Consider the following 14,076-nt stretch of genomic DNA (forward strand, 5'->3'; position numbering starts at 1 on the left):
AGTGGGGAGCTTTAATATGCCCATGAACTTCAAGGCACAGATATGAATGTGCTCACATGGAGTAGTAGTCTCCAGGGAATATGAAGGCCAACCAAACAGTTGCAGGGGTACAGGCCCAAATGCTAGATTAGAACAACATATAGCTAACCCTTGCAAAGGGATCCACCCATTTTTAAAAGCTTCTTAAGAGTGTTTCTCATTATGGTTGGTAAACCAACATATAAACAAAAAGCATCTCAGATATATGTCAAACTATGAATGAAATTGGTCCAGAACAATGGGGTAGAGGTGGGAAACAAGGAAGAAGACACTTTCTCTTCTTTTTCATAAGTTTCTATGAGTGTTTGATAGGGTCAGAAGTTTTAAAAATAAATTTAAAAGCTTTGAAAGAGATAAATACAGCCAAAAAAACAAGGGGTGAAAGAGTTCTGCACTAAACTGTACTCAGAGCACAAGAGCGGCAGCCTCTGACATCACCTGGGAGACACAGGTGGCTTCCCAGTGCAGGTAAAGGCCTGGGGGCATGGGAAGGGTCTGCCTGGGCAGGCAATGGAGGTGGCATTATCCCTAAATGAACTAACTGGCTTCCTCTTTCTCCTTCTGTTCCTCCTTCCCTTCTTCTCACCCCTTTTTAAAATTTTTTTAAATTTTTGTGGGTATATAGTAGGTGTATATATTTATGGGGTATGCGAAATTTTTTTATTGTTTTGAGATGGAGTCTCACTCTGTCACCCAGGCTGGAGCACAGTTGCACAATCTTGGCTCACTGCAACCTCAGCCTCCCAGGTTCAAGCTATTCCCATGCCTCAGCCTCCCAAGTAGCTGGGATTACAGGCATCCGCCACCATGCCTGCCTAATTTTTGTATTTTTAGTAGAGATGGGGTTTCACCATGTTGGCCCGGCTGGTCTCAAACTCCTTACCTCAACTAATCTGCCTGCCTCGGCCTCCCAGAGTGCTAGGATTACAGGCATAAGCCACCGCACCCAGCCATGATGTTTTGATACAGGCATGCAATGCATAAGAATCACATCATTCACCACCCCTTATTTCTCTTTTTTCCTTCAGTAAGGATTTACTGAGTGCTAACTCTGTGCCAGGCACAGTTCTGAGCATTACGGACATGGCAGTAAACATATTATAATAGAGACAGGCAATCAACAAATACACAGGTGAAATATATAGTATGCTAGGCGATGACCAGGGGACCACATCTGAAAGCATAAATAGACCAGCATAAATACACTCGCCTACTCTTGGTAGCAAACATCTCAGATAAAAGAGACAGCATCATTTCAGCTGCCAAGTTTCACTTACTCAGTAAGAATGCCGTCTGCTGTGTCTCTTCCTTCAGGGGTCTCCCAGGACACCCGGACTGTCAGTTTGTTGGGTTCTGCAATGCGTTCCTTCACACTTGGGCACTTTATTCTAGGAGGTTCCATATCTGAAAATATAACCAAAACACTATCATCATCATCATCATCATGAAATATATAGTCAAACTGGGATTCAAGACCCAAAGTTTAAAATACCAGAACTTCTGGGTATTCCCCTTTTAGCCCTTCATTATGGTTTTACTCTCCTGCTAAGTTTTGAAGATTGTGTAAATACTCACACATGCAGGGCTAAACCTGCAATCCACTGGCCTTGCGAGGTATCCTGTGGATAATTCATTAGCTACAGCCTTTCCTCCTGCTTTGAAGACAGCATCATGGAATATTAGAGAAAGGCCCTCTAGCTATCATCTAGTCAGATTCAATTCAAGGCAACAAATTTTTCATGAGTGCCAATCTTATCCGAGGCTTCATTCCAACTGCTGGGGTTGGGGGTACACAAAGACAAGAGAATCATGTGCTCCTGACTTGTCAGATAATTCGCTATCTATTGGGGGGATTACATTACCACCCATGAAATATAACATGAGGTAAGAAAACGGCAATGCCCCAGGCAAGGTAAAACTGAATGCTATGGAGGGATAGAGGAACCACCCAACTCTCTCATTTTACAGATGTGCAAACTGAGGCTCAGAGAACTTAAGCGATTTATTTAAGACCACACATGTAAATAATGGCACTGTTAATTATAATTTAAGTCGGAGCACTTGCCACCAAAACAAGCTTGCTCTCTCTTCCTGCTGTCTATTATCAACATATTGCTCAATATCTTAAAATAGGCAATGGTCTGTCTGGGTCCACTCTGCCCTCAAACCCCTACTGAACTACACTGATGGTTTTGTGTTCGGGACAGCAGTTTTACTGTGGCTCTGGACCTCCAAAAGCCTTGCAAATTTCTTCAAGTAGTTTCTCTACCTGGTAATAGAAGTTCTGCCTCAATAGTGATATCAAGGATGGGTGGATGATGAGGGCTCAGAGTAAATGAGATGTCAACTCTACACTGGGTTGTATTTCATCTTATAGCGGAAGTAAAATTACAAGAGGAAGTTCGAATTTCTGCAAATTCTACTCACTCTTTCTGAACAGGTATAGAATGTATTTAAAGAGGGCATAGCAAATCAAGGGCATTCAGTTTTGCATTGCTTTACTTATCAACTGAAAGTATTAAGTGCGATTACAGCCTTAATGAAAAATTATTTGATTTTGAATGACAAATGCCTTTGAGAGACTAAATGCACCAAGTAAAATTCCTGATATATTTTCTCCTGTGTCTTGTCTAATAATTTCTCATTTTATTTAAGGTAAGAAGTTATGAATAACTTATTAAACAATTTTGCCTTCAGCTATCCAAATTCATTTTCATTCTGTGTTATGCTTCAATGGAGGGTGAACTTAACAACCTTAATGCACCAGTCCTAAACTGAATAACCACTACATTTTGTTGAATCTAAGTCACTCCTAATTGTGAAATGCATCTCTATTTCAGGGATATTAAAAGGTAGAAAAAAATGTTCTTCTCAGAATTGATAAAATACTATGATGAAATGGAAAATGACTTAAATGCATTTAATATGTCTATTTTTAGTTATGAAGATTTCTAAAAATAATTTCTTAATTTTTTACTATATACGTGATAGAAGACAAACTTTTAGAATTCGGATGAACATTTCACAGAAAGGCTAGCATATAATGACTGCCCCCTGCTGGTCAAATATAGCTGGCAATTACAGTATAGAAAGTATATTTATTAGCATAGAGATTTCAATGTAAAATTACATTGTGTTACCATATTTTCTTGGAGCAGCATGGTCAGAGTGAAAAGCAACTTATTCTCGGTCAGGTAAACCAAATTTCTGGATGATACATAGTTGTTTGTTTGTTTTCTGGATCTGGATGTACTAACAGTGTAAGCACACAGGCTCCACAATAGGTTATCTGGGTGAAGGGTCTGAGAGCTTCCCAAAGCCAGCTTATCTCTGGCTAACAGTGATCTTCTGAACTGGCCTAGCTTTTCAGAAACAGTGTTCTTCCAAAGAAGAAACAAGAAGAAATAAATCATTACAAACAATAATTAATATTGGAGAAGTCCTTCCTACATGCCCACCCCATACTAAGTACTCTCCCTATATTATTTTATTGAATTTACACAACCACCCATTAGACTAAGCAATGTTATTAGCATCGCATTTATAGACTGGGAAGAAGCATTTCCGTTCTTTTTGTGGTCTGGGATTTTTAAATGCCATTACATATTTTAGTTATTTTAATAAATCAAACCCTTTTGTGTGTCTGTCTGCTGCTGAGCTTGTGTTTTCCACCAACTTTTGCACACATACTGTTTTGTGATGGCCTGTCATAGCTTCCCCATTAACCCATGAAGAGCAGCTGCAGGATTTGATCCTGACACATCCTCAAGCAGCTGCCTTCTCTCTCAGCTGATGAAACCAGTTGGTCTGCCCTTCAGCTGATGCTCCAGAGACCTAAGCCTGTTATTACCCAGACTTGGCCAGATAGCTTTGTATAAGTTATACATTTCCATGAATGAAAGGAACAAAGTTACTATAGAAACATAATTACTATTCCCTGTTGAATTAGGATGCCTGCAATTGTATAATATTGAAACCTTCAGTAAAAATTCTGTCCTCTGCTCTCTGCCTCATTCATTGGACACATTTGACACACTGTCTCCCTTCTCTGTGCTCTAGTTTTCCCTGTGCATATAAAATATAAGAAACAAACATATTGCATTGTATCAACTACTATTTATCTAAGAAACTGGACTTTTTTGTTTTTGAGACAGGGTCTCATTTTTTCCCCCACGGCTGGAGTGCAGTGGCACAATATTGGCTCACTGTAGCCTTGACCTCCCAGACTCGTGATCCTCCCACCTCAGCCTCCCAAGTAACTGGGATTATGGCCATGCACAACCATGCCTGGCTAAATTTTTTTAATTATTTTTTTTTTGTAGAGACAGGGTTTTGTCATGTTGCCCAGGCTGGTCTCAAACTGGTGGGCTCAAGCAATCTGCCCACCTTAGCCTCTCAAAGTGCCGGGATTGCAGGCATGAGCCACTAGCACCCAGCTGAAGCTAAACTATGTACTTTGGAATCCTTAACACATATTACCAGGTAGGTAGTGGAAATGAGGAAGAGGTTCAAAAGGACAATGTCTTGGCCAACACATATCAATGAAATGCAAGTGAAGTGGCCCGGTGCCAGTTCCAGACCTTGGCCCTCAAAGAATCTGGTGCCTTCTGCTTTCACTATGTTAAAAGCCAGCTGCCATCTAAAGAAGTTCAATTGACTGGAGAGGCCAAATAGTCAGGATGAGAAACTATAAATGGGAGAGAGGGAGGGAGGGTGGGGGGGAGAGAGAGAGAGAGAGAGAGAGAGAGAGAGAGATATTCAGCCAGACCCCAGTCAGTACAGCTTTTCCCAACTGAGGTACCAGACCTGTGAGTGAAGCCATCTTGAACCCTCCAGCTCCACTTGGTCACCTCAGCCATTACCACATACAGCAGAGATGAGCTGTCCCCATAGAGCTCTGCCCAACTTTCTAATCCATAGAATCTTTGAGCAGTAACATAGTTGTTTGGAACCACTAAGTTTTGGGTGGTCTGTTGTGCAGCAATAGATCACTGAGGCAAATATAACATAGCTTGAGTTTGGTGATAGAAAAAGGAAGAGTTCTTTTCAAGGGGACATAGGAAGTGAGTGACTGCCAAATGCAGAACAAACCTGGCCATTGAAAACTGACCCAATTGTTTGCTTCCCAAAACAGACAGAAGAGGCAAGAAGGGAGGCAATGAAATCCACATGTAAATGTCGTCATCATGGCTGGGTATGTTGGCTCATGCCTGTAGCCCCAGCTACTCAGGAGGCTGAGGTGAGAGGATTGCTCGAGCCTGTGAGTTCAAGACCAGCCTGGACAACATAGCAAGAGGGCAGCCAGGGCAACATAGTGAGACCTCATCTCTAACAGTCACATCTTCACAAGAAAGAAGCCCAAGTAAAAATTCATTGATGATACATTTATATTAGAGAGAGCCATCAAAAGTTGACCTGTTCTGTTTGTACTAACCAATCATGTAAGGGAAAAAGTGAATCAGCATCTCAATCAATCAAGTTGGTTTAAAACTGAAACTAGCCTCTGAACATTTGCAAAAGAATGTGTATTTGTCAACCCAGGAGAATTTAGCACAATTTAACATCATTTGTAACAATACATGTATAAATTTATGCTGAGCCCTAGTGATGTTTGCATCAACTAAATAATGCAATGCAGCCCAGCAATAATGCAATGATCCTGTTCCTATGGGTCATTGAGTAAACCAGCTGTGAGACAGCTAGGAAACAAGAAAAGTATGCCATCAATTTCCATATATTAAATCTCCCAAATTTTTTATTCCAGAATTTCACTTGTGTTAATAAATCTCTACCTATTCTACTCTGCAGAAAATAAAAAGTAAGAGAGCATTGCCAAAGAAAACCAACTTAGTTTGTACATTGTCTTTTGTTAAAACAATTAAGTGGATACTGTCTGCATGTCAAAAGACCTTTGCTGCTTTATCATTGGCCATGGTTTTTGAAGTATCTTTAATTTGTTTTCTTCCTGTTTTGGCCTAGGCAGAAGTATTGGTCTAAAGGAGAGATCATGTGTCTACTCAAAATCTGGTCTCCAAATGAGGACTTGTGATTCCAACTGTCCATTGTGCTATCTAAATACCAACATAACCAAAAATAACTAAAAATGGAAAGAAAGAAAAATATCCCCCCAAAACAATAGTGGTTACATTCTAAGTTTTATTTTCTTCCAGATCAACGGAGGTTGTGGCTCTTCAAAGAGTTTGCCCTCCTGCAATTTGCAGTATTTTTTTTTTCCTCCTACGTTGATTTATTTTTATCTATATCTGTTTCTGAAATAACCATGAATTTCAGCCCATTGCCAGAGTATGGTCTGTGTACGAGAATTAATTTTAACTTGTGGCACCTTGAAATTAGCCAGACCACAGAACTGACCACCTCAGAGTCAAAATAAAACCCAGTCTTCTCTCTTCCCTCCCAGTCTAGAAGAGAACTGGGACAACTTTCTCACCACTCAGCACAGCTCTGGCCAAGACTGTTGAAGGTTGTGTGGAAATCTGGGAACTACTTAGCCACTATGTGTCAGCTCCTAAAATAGGTTGAAGTTCTGAGTTATGCTCAAGGACCCCCTACCCCTGCCAACACAAAAACAAATGTATTAAACTATTTTAATACATTTAAAGCCAAAAGAGTAAATGATACCCCTGGAGTAAAATTCACTGGGGCCAGACTCCAGCTTGTCTGTCACCAAAATCAAAGAAAGAATTGCCTGCCTGCTTTTCCATTTCTCTCTTTTCCTGGGAGCTCTAGGCTTTTTTGTGGATCACTGTACCCGTTTTTGTCACCCCTACGTAATTGCATGTACGATCCTCTTTCCCCCAAATATGCCTGAACCTTGTCTTGACAAACTGTAATATGAATCCCCTGAATTTGGGGTTCATTTTCTCTCCCTCTGAGAAGGTTCCAGGCCCATCTGGTCCAGCTTAAGGCACGCTTGTTGCTTTTTGAGAACAATCAGCATTTTCTTTCCGTTGTTGCACACAATCTGGAAATTTAAACAGTATGATCCCTAGAGTACTCTGCCAAAGCTTGCTTAGCAGAAAGAGTTTTGAGCTTCTCCTCTCCTCCCACCATCACCTCTGCCCCTTCTAATATGAGGGAGCAGATTCAATTTTCTGTTTGGTTTGTTTTGAAGAGCTAGCTTGCACATACCAAATCACAGGGAGGATACTGAAAGCAACATCTGCGAGGTACCCGCTTTGGGCGGTGTTACTGGCACTTAGTGAATAAAATCCAAGGATGCTGCTAAGCATCCTATAACACAGAAAAGCAGAGCTCCAAAACAAAGATTTGGCCCCAAATGTCCATCATGCTGAGGGTTCAGAAACTTCTCCCTAGAGCTCTGTTTAGCAGAATCCTAGGCCCCTCCCCAGATCTGCTGAATTTAAATCTGCATTTTTCCCAAGGTCCCTAGAGGACTTCCCTGCATAGTAAAGTTTGAGAAGCAGTGCCTTAGGTCAGTAACTATCTATTTGAGTGCTTCAGAATCCTTGGAATGCTCATTAAAACACAAAGTGTTGGACACAACCCCTAAAGTTTCTGATTCAGCAGGTGGTAGGGCTGGGGTGGTAAAAATTTGCATTTCTAAACAGTTCCCAGGGAATGCTACTGCTGCTTCTGCTCCCAGGACCACACCATGAGAACCACTCACTGCCCAACTAAACCAGAGTAGGGCAAAGTATCCAAATCCTTTCCAGCTGGACACATTGAATCCTTGCTGACCACCAGAGTCAATGAAAAAGGAACTACATTGGGGCTGAAACACACATAGATGTTCTCTACTGGACTGTTTCTACAGTGTCAATAACTTTGCTCAGAACCCTGAAGTAAAATCAACAGGAGTATGCCACATCTCTGCCAGCCTGTAGTTGCCTCAATAGCAAACCAAGAAAAAGACTAAAGTCAGATGGAAGCCATTAGCTATGAAGTCAGTTCCAGGATAAACACTAAGGTTAGATCTACGGCTGAGCCAGAGAACCAGTGATGCCACTAAAAGCAAAGTTGCATGCTTAGGCTTTACAGGAGGGATAGTGATGCTCCCTTTACAATCCACAGTAGGAACACTCCCTGCTCCTCCCAAAGCAAGTGCCTCCTGAGGGCTGTGGCATTTTCTTACCCACACAGAAGGCTGGCCGGCCACTCCAGGCCTTGTTGTCCATGCATGTGACGGTCCGCTCCCCTTTCAACGTGTATCCTGGTGAACAATAATACTCACACCGGGAGTTAAAGTAGGCACCATCTACACACTTAAACCCTCCATTTGCTGGCATGGCAAGGGTAGGACATCGCTTTTCTGAAAATGAGAAAATCAGATATTCAGCATTTCTGAGTTTTTGTCTATAGAGTTTTGTTTCAGAGTCCAGAAACTCTGAAAGTATAGGGTGAAAGTTAATTTAAATATAACAAATGGAATTTGAGAAACAATAGATGATTTTATGTCACGCAGAAGAGCCAAAGTTTCATGTCACACTGGCTTGGATTGGCGTCCCAGATAAGACACTATCTTAGGTTGAAGCAGACTCTAAGATACGGATTTGTGTGCATGAGGTTTAGTAAGAAAGTCCTCCCAGGGAGACCAGTGAGCAGGTGAGAAAAGTAGAACAGGGAGGGGAAGGAAGCCAGGCAAGATGAGATCTCGGGCAAAGTCAACAGCAGCCTGATCAGGCAAGGAAGCTGGGCTTTCATAATTCTCTACCGGTCAGTCATTAAACAGCTACAGGCTGCTCATAGGCGATTCTTTCTCTTGTGAAAAGAGAGCGAGAGAGTGAGAGCGAGAAAGCGAGAGAGCGCAGGAGCAGTCCTCTGAAGGAGCAGTCATCTAAATAAGGTCGAAGTTGCAAGTCTTTAAGAGCGAAGTGCTCAGAAGCTGGGGACTGGATACACACAACTAGTAAAAGGCATCGAGGAGATCTGGGTAAAGCAGATCGTCACCCAGCTGCACAGTCTGCAAAGTCTTGATTACATGGCTGCAGCCTTGAAACCTCGGTTTCCCCAACAATGAAGTCAAAATAATAGCACCCATATTGATAGTGTTATTGCAAAAATCAAATGTATGTGAAATGCTTGGCAAACCATAAGTGCTCAAAAAGTGGTGCTGTTTTGAATACCAAAGACATCTAAAGTGTGCTTCGACAATGCCGTACCGCTTACAGCTTTCCAGATGAGGTATAACTTCTCATGAAGCTCAAAGTCAGCCCCCGAAACGGCCCTCTAATCTTCTCCCCCGAGGCACAGTCGCTTTCATAAATAAGCCTCACTTCTTCAGACACTCTTTCCGGCCTCCCTAAGCCCCACTCCCTGGGAGAACACTTCCTTAATCTGCTACCATATGTTCCTGACTTTGTACCCTCCTTGTACTTATCTCCCAGTTGATGCCTCTGCCTTGCTAGAGCCTCTTCATGGCAGGGCCCATGGGTGCCTTACTTGTTTCTAAATCCCTAACACCTCTTCAGGATCCAGCACTTACTAAACAAATGTAATAATTTTCTGAACAATGATCTTCTCTCCCCTTTTCTCAACAGCTGATCATATCATTCTCTCTGAGAGGAGCCATCTCACTTCCACCACATCTTAGAACTCCCCTGTTGTCCCCCTGCTCATAACGGTAATTTTTCTCATCCAAAGTTCAGGGAAAATCCTGAATCTCAGAGCAAAAGAACTTTGGATCTGGTCATCCCTGAGGACCCAACATGGGGCTGGGATACTCACGTTTGCAGATGACCTTGTCAGACCATCGTTTGTTTGACTGGCAGATCAATAGGGAAGAGCCATGCAGCTCATAGCCCTTCTGACAGCGAATGTCGCACCTGGTTCCCAAGGCTGTTTTGTAGTATCCTCCTTGAGGGGCCCTGCAGTACACATCCCCATACTTCACCTTGATGGGGGAGCACCATGGGGTATCTACAAGTAGCAGAAACAAAAAACAGAGAAATACCAAATGACACTTTCAGAAAACGTGTCCCCTTACTCTCACAGTCCCAGGCAGGATACATTCCAAATTTTGGATCTTCAAATAGTGCCCCAAGTTTTCTTAGGTGTCTCCGGTTATGATCATGGGACTGAGTGTCAGATATATCTGAACATGAATCTGAGTTCCTCTATAACTAACTGTGTGATCTTAGACAAGTTAGCTAACCTCTCTGAGTCAATATCTCTACCTATGCCATAGTGCTGTTATAAGGACTAAAAATTGCATATCAAGCATCTAGCACAGTGCCTAGCACATAGTTTATGTTCAATAAATGCTATTCTTTTTAGTATTTCCCTTAACCAGATACATAAGGTTTGTTTATATTGTATTTTTAGATAAATAATTATTTCAAGAGCAATTGATCTCACACATAGTGGCGTGGGTGGGATTCAAAAATTGGTTAATTTGGATTTCTTCTGAGCTGTATGCACTTTCTCTCTAAAATGTTGTAATGCTGTTATTAATCTAAATGAAGCTACAATTTCCAGGTTTTTGCAACAAGATATAAATTTGGCTTAAAGTTAAAGAACAACTGCTCCTCATAGGGAAGTATCCCCAATTATGCCCCATTTAGGTAACAGGGTGACACCCTCCCCAGATGGCAAAGTCACAGGTGTTTTGATTTTGGTCTCATAGTTGCCCAAAGCACAGCTAGGATGAAATGAATAAATCACAACCTCCCCGCTGCACTTTTGAAATGTTATCTTTGAGATCCATAAAATATAACGGCAACATGAGCTCCTTGGTGGGTAACTTCCTACAGTAGCCACTGCCCCAATGTCCCACAATCGATGGGGACCAGTGAGGAGTTACCTAAGGCCAGCTAGGCTCTCAATGCCATGAATAGAAACCACTTCCCTGCAGCTGCCTGGCTCATCATTCCACTCCAGCTCCTGAGCTGTCAGTGAGTGAGGTAAGTGCGCCATCATGTGGCCAGGAAGGAGGACAGACCATGTTTTACTCTCCCGGGAATTCTTTTCTGAGGATGTGCCTCTGACTGCTGCTCAGTTACAAAAACGACAGTTCTGGGCGAGGTCTTGTGCATAGACCACTGTTTTACTTTTGCCTTCACATTTCCTTCAGCTAACACTTTCTCTTTTTTTCTCTTTTTTAGAAACAGCGTCTCACTCTGTCACCCACGCTGGAGTGTAGTGGCATTATCATTGCTCATTGCAGTCTCAACCTCCTAAGCCTCACACGATCCTCCTTTCTCAGCCTCGCAAGTAGCTGGAACTACAGGTATGCATCACCATGCCTGGCCTGGCTAATACTTTCATCATATAATGTTTTGCAGACAGATGCAAGTGAGTCCTAAACTCAAGACTCATGTGGTATTCCTTGGACTTTCTAGGTAAAAGTGATGTTCTGAAGGCTTAATCTAGAACGATTAAATTTGACTATGTGGATGTAAATCTGCAGGAGCTCACACAAGGGCTAAAGAACTTCCTTGAATAAAGTTTCCTTCCTCTGAGGATTTCCATATATAGTCTGTATATACTACATATGTTTGTGATATACAGTACTCCTCCTTTGCCCGCAGGGAAATATTGGATACCTGAAGCCTTGGATAGTACCCAACGCTATATATACTGTTTTTTCTTATACAAATATACCTATGATGAAGTTTAATTTATAAATTAGACATGGTAAAAGATTAACAACAACTAATAATAATAAAATAGAATAATAATAGAACTGGCATTAGAAACAATGCCCTAAGAAAAATGTATTCTTAAACATTCAGGGCAAGTTCTAAGGCAGGCACACATTTTGGCCATCTGGTCTACCTGCCACATTTGCAATGCTGTGAGGTGAGGATGGACATGAAAAACAATGACCTGAGGGCACTAGGCAACCGGTACTGTAGATGTGAAGGGTCGCCTGTGCACGCATGTGTTTTAGGAAGATTTTTCAACAAGGGACTCAAAGACAAAAAATCTAAACCCTTAATTAAGAAATTTGTGAATCAGAACATTTCCTTACCCCAAACATCTGATTAACATATTTGTGCTTTGCTTGATTCGTTAATTCCTGAGGCTATGGAGATGGAAACTATAGGTAGGAATGAATATTTGCAGTTAGAAGTGATAAACAAATGTGGTATATGATGGGAAGCACACCTGGACATAGGCACCAGGCACTAGTCATTATACCAGAAATATTGTTCACTTGTGTAAAAAACAACTGAAGGACATTCTCCAGCCAAAAGCTGACCAGGCCTACCCTGATTCTCCTGTATCTGAGACATATCGCAACAGACCAGGGCCATGTCCTCTTCCCAGAATATAGGACAAATTTCCAGGGCAAAATGCCACAGTGGAACTTTGTTAACCATTTTTTTTTTCAAATTATTCCTCTACTATAAAAGGAACCAGATTCAGAGAGAAAGCACCTCTAAATTTACCTTCGTTTTTCTTAGGGTTCCCTAAGCTTCAGAGAAATGTTTCACCAGTAGAAATATTTGTGGACATACTTACCTGAGTCTGCATAGAAGGTTCTTTTTTTAGGCATTTTATACCTGCTGGGGAGTGGATTGCTGAGAATATGTAGAGATGGAGTTCTTTATCATTAAGTAAAGTATCATTTGAGCAACATATTTTAACATACCATTTCAGGAGCCATGCTGGGCTCAGAAAGAGCACAATGAAATGAGCTTATGAAAATCAAGTTTTCTCATTCCCCATTCATCTTAGTACATTAGCAGCACTTGGTCCAGATTTGACCTTGGATGGTTTACTCTGGATGATTCTGGCTGTAATGTATGAATTAGGCAGAACTCATGGCTTGATTTTCACTTTCCTCAGCTACAGCTGCCTTTGCAGAAGTGAGGACAGTAAAGAAACTTGTGAGAATAAAATGACCATTGGGATGCTGAAGGACAGCATTTCAGAGATTTCCAATGCATTTTGTTTTATTTCTTTTCTTTTTTTTTAAAAAAAGGGAGCATATACATTTGTTTTATAATATTTTTTCCTTGATCGATTATTAGAACTTAAATGTGTTGTCTGGTCACTTTATTACAATCTGTTCCGCAGGGCAAAAAGGAAAGTTCTCCTGGCATCAGCGGGTCCTCATTAGCACACAAGCAAAGCATTCACCTTTATATCTAGGGTGTGAATACCCGACTTCATCGTCTTCTAGTGGTGAGTCTCCCGATCCTACAATAAAAAAGAACAGAAACTGCAGCAAGAAAGGCCACATAGTATGGACGCATATTTCAAAGCATTGCTTTGCCACAGACCATGCAAGAGGTGCTATTAGAATGCAGAGCCAAGAGCAAAAGCTTCTGTGGCCATTCGTGAAGGAACAAACAGGGGATCTCTCAGAGTGAAACTGGCTGAGCTGAGATTGCCAAAAGCCAATCAAAATGAGCTTCAAACTGTTTTGGAATCAACACATGCCAAGTGCAATTCTGGACTAGGGAAACAGAGAGAGTCAACTTCACTCTGAGAAGATGCCAATGTATATGAATCTCATGCCAGGGGAGATGCAATAAAATATGTGCATCATATACAGTCCACAGTTTCCCCAGCAGTCAAAGAAAACCCAGTGGAACTGGGTGTTGATGGTACCTGAAAACAGGTCTGTCTTGTGAAATAAATTTGAATGGAAGATAAGGAGGTAAATCAAATGTATTATGACAAGAGAAACGCAAAGTTGCTTCCATATACAGTATTTGTAGGAAATGAGGGCTGAAATAGACTGTGTGTTTATGTAGAATCTCTCATGAAGGCATAAAATTTCTTAATGAGTCTTGCTACCAATAAAAACCACAGCCTCCAAGAGAACGTCTGTGTATTATTATAATTTAACTAATTTGTAAGTTGGAGCTGAATGGTTTTAGAATATTAAATATTGAATTCCAGTTAGCAGTGAATCCTTAATCCTTGAAGTGGTAGCAGGTGCCAGACTTCAAAACTGTAATCTTAAATTCAGAGAATTTCCCTCTACACTTCATAGTCTAATCAATGACTTGAGTTAGCTCTATGTCGGTCACACATTTAGCTGTAGTTACCTGCCACCACAACAGACAAGAACATCCTCCACTGTGAGGTTATTCAAATCCCCAT

General features: G+C 41.4%; 1 protein-coding gene across 2 annotated transcripts in view; it reads right to left on the reverse strand.

Annotated features, from left to right (window-relative positions):
* Positions 1 to 14,076, reverse strand: part of SRPX (sushi repeat containing protein X-linked) — a 75,295-nt gene that overhangs the window by 14,167 nt on the left and 47,052 nt on the right. Inside the window, exons 2-5 of one of the 2 annotated variants that reach the window (XM_008989141.3) lie at positions 13,105 to 13,164; positions 9,745 to 9,936; positions 8,153 to 8,329; positions 1,317 to 1,443 (exon numbers count right to left, since the gene is read on the reverse strand). In XM_008989141.3, the coding sequence (XP_008987389.1) occupies positions 1,317 to 1,443; positions 8,153 to 8,329; positions 9,745 to 9,936; positions 13,105 to 13,164 (556 nt within the window). The remainder of the gene's footprint in view (positions 1 to 1,316; positions 1,444 to 8,152; positions 8,330 to 9,744; positions 9,937 to 13,104; positions 13,165 to 14,076) is intronic. The other variant, XM_008989142.4, reaches the window with a different exon arrangement.

This window comes from Callithrix jacchus, chromosome X (genome assembly GCF_049354715.1).
Source record: "Callithrix jacchus isolate 240 chromosome X, calJac240_pri, whole genome shotgun sequence".
Taxonomy (NCBI): domain Eukaryota; kingdom Metazoa; phylum Chordata; class Mammalia; order Primates; family Cebidae; genus Callithrix; species Callithrix jacchus.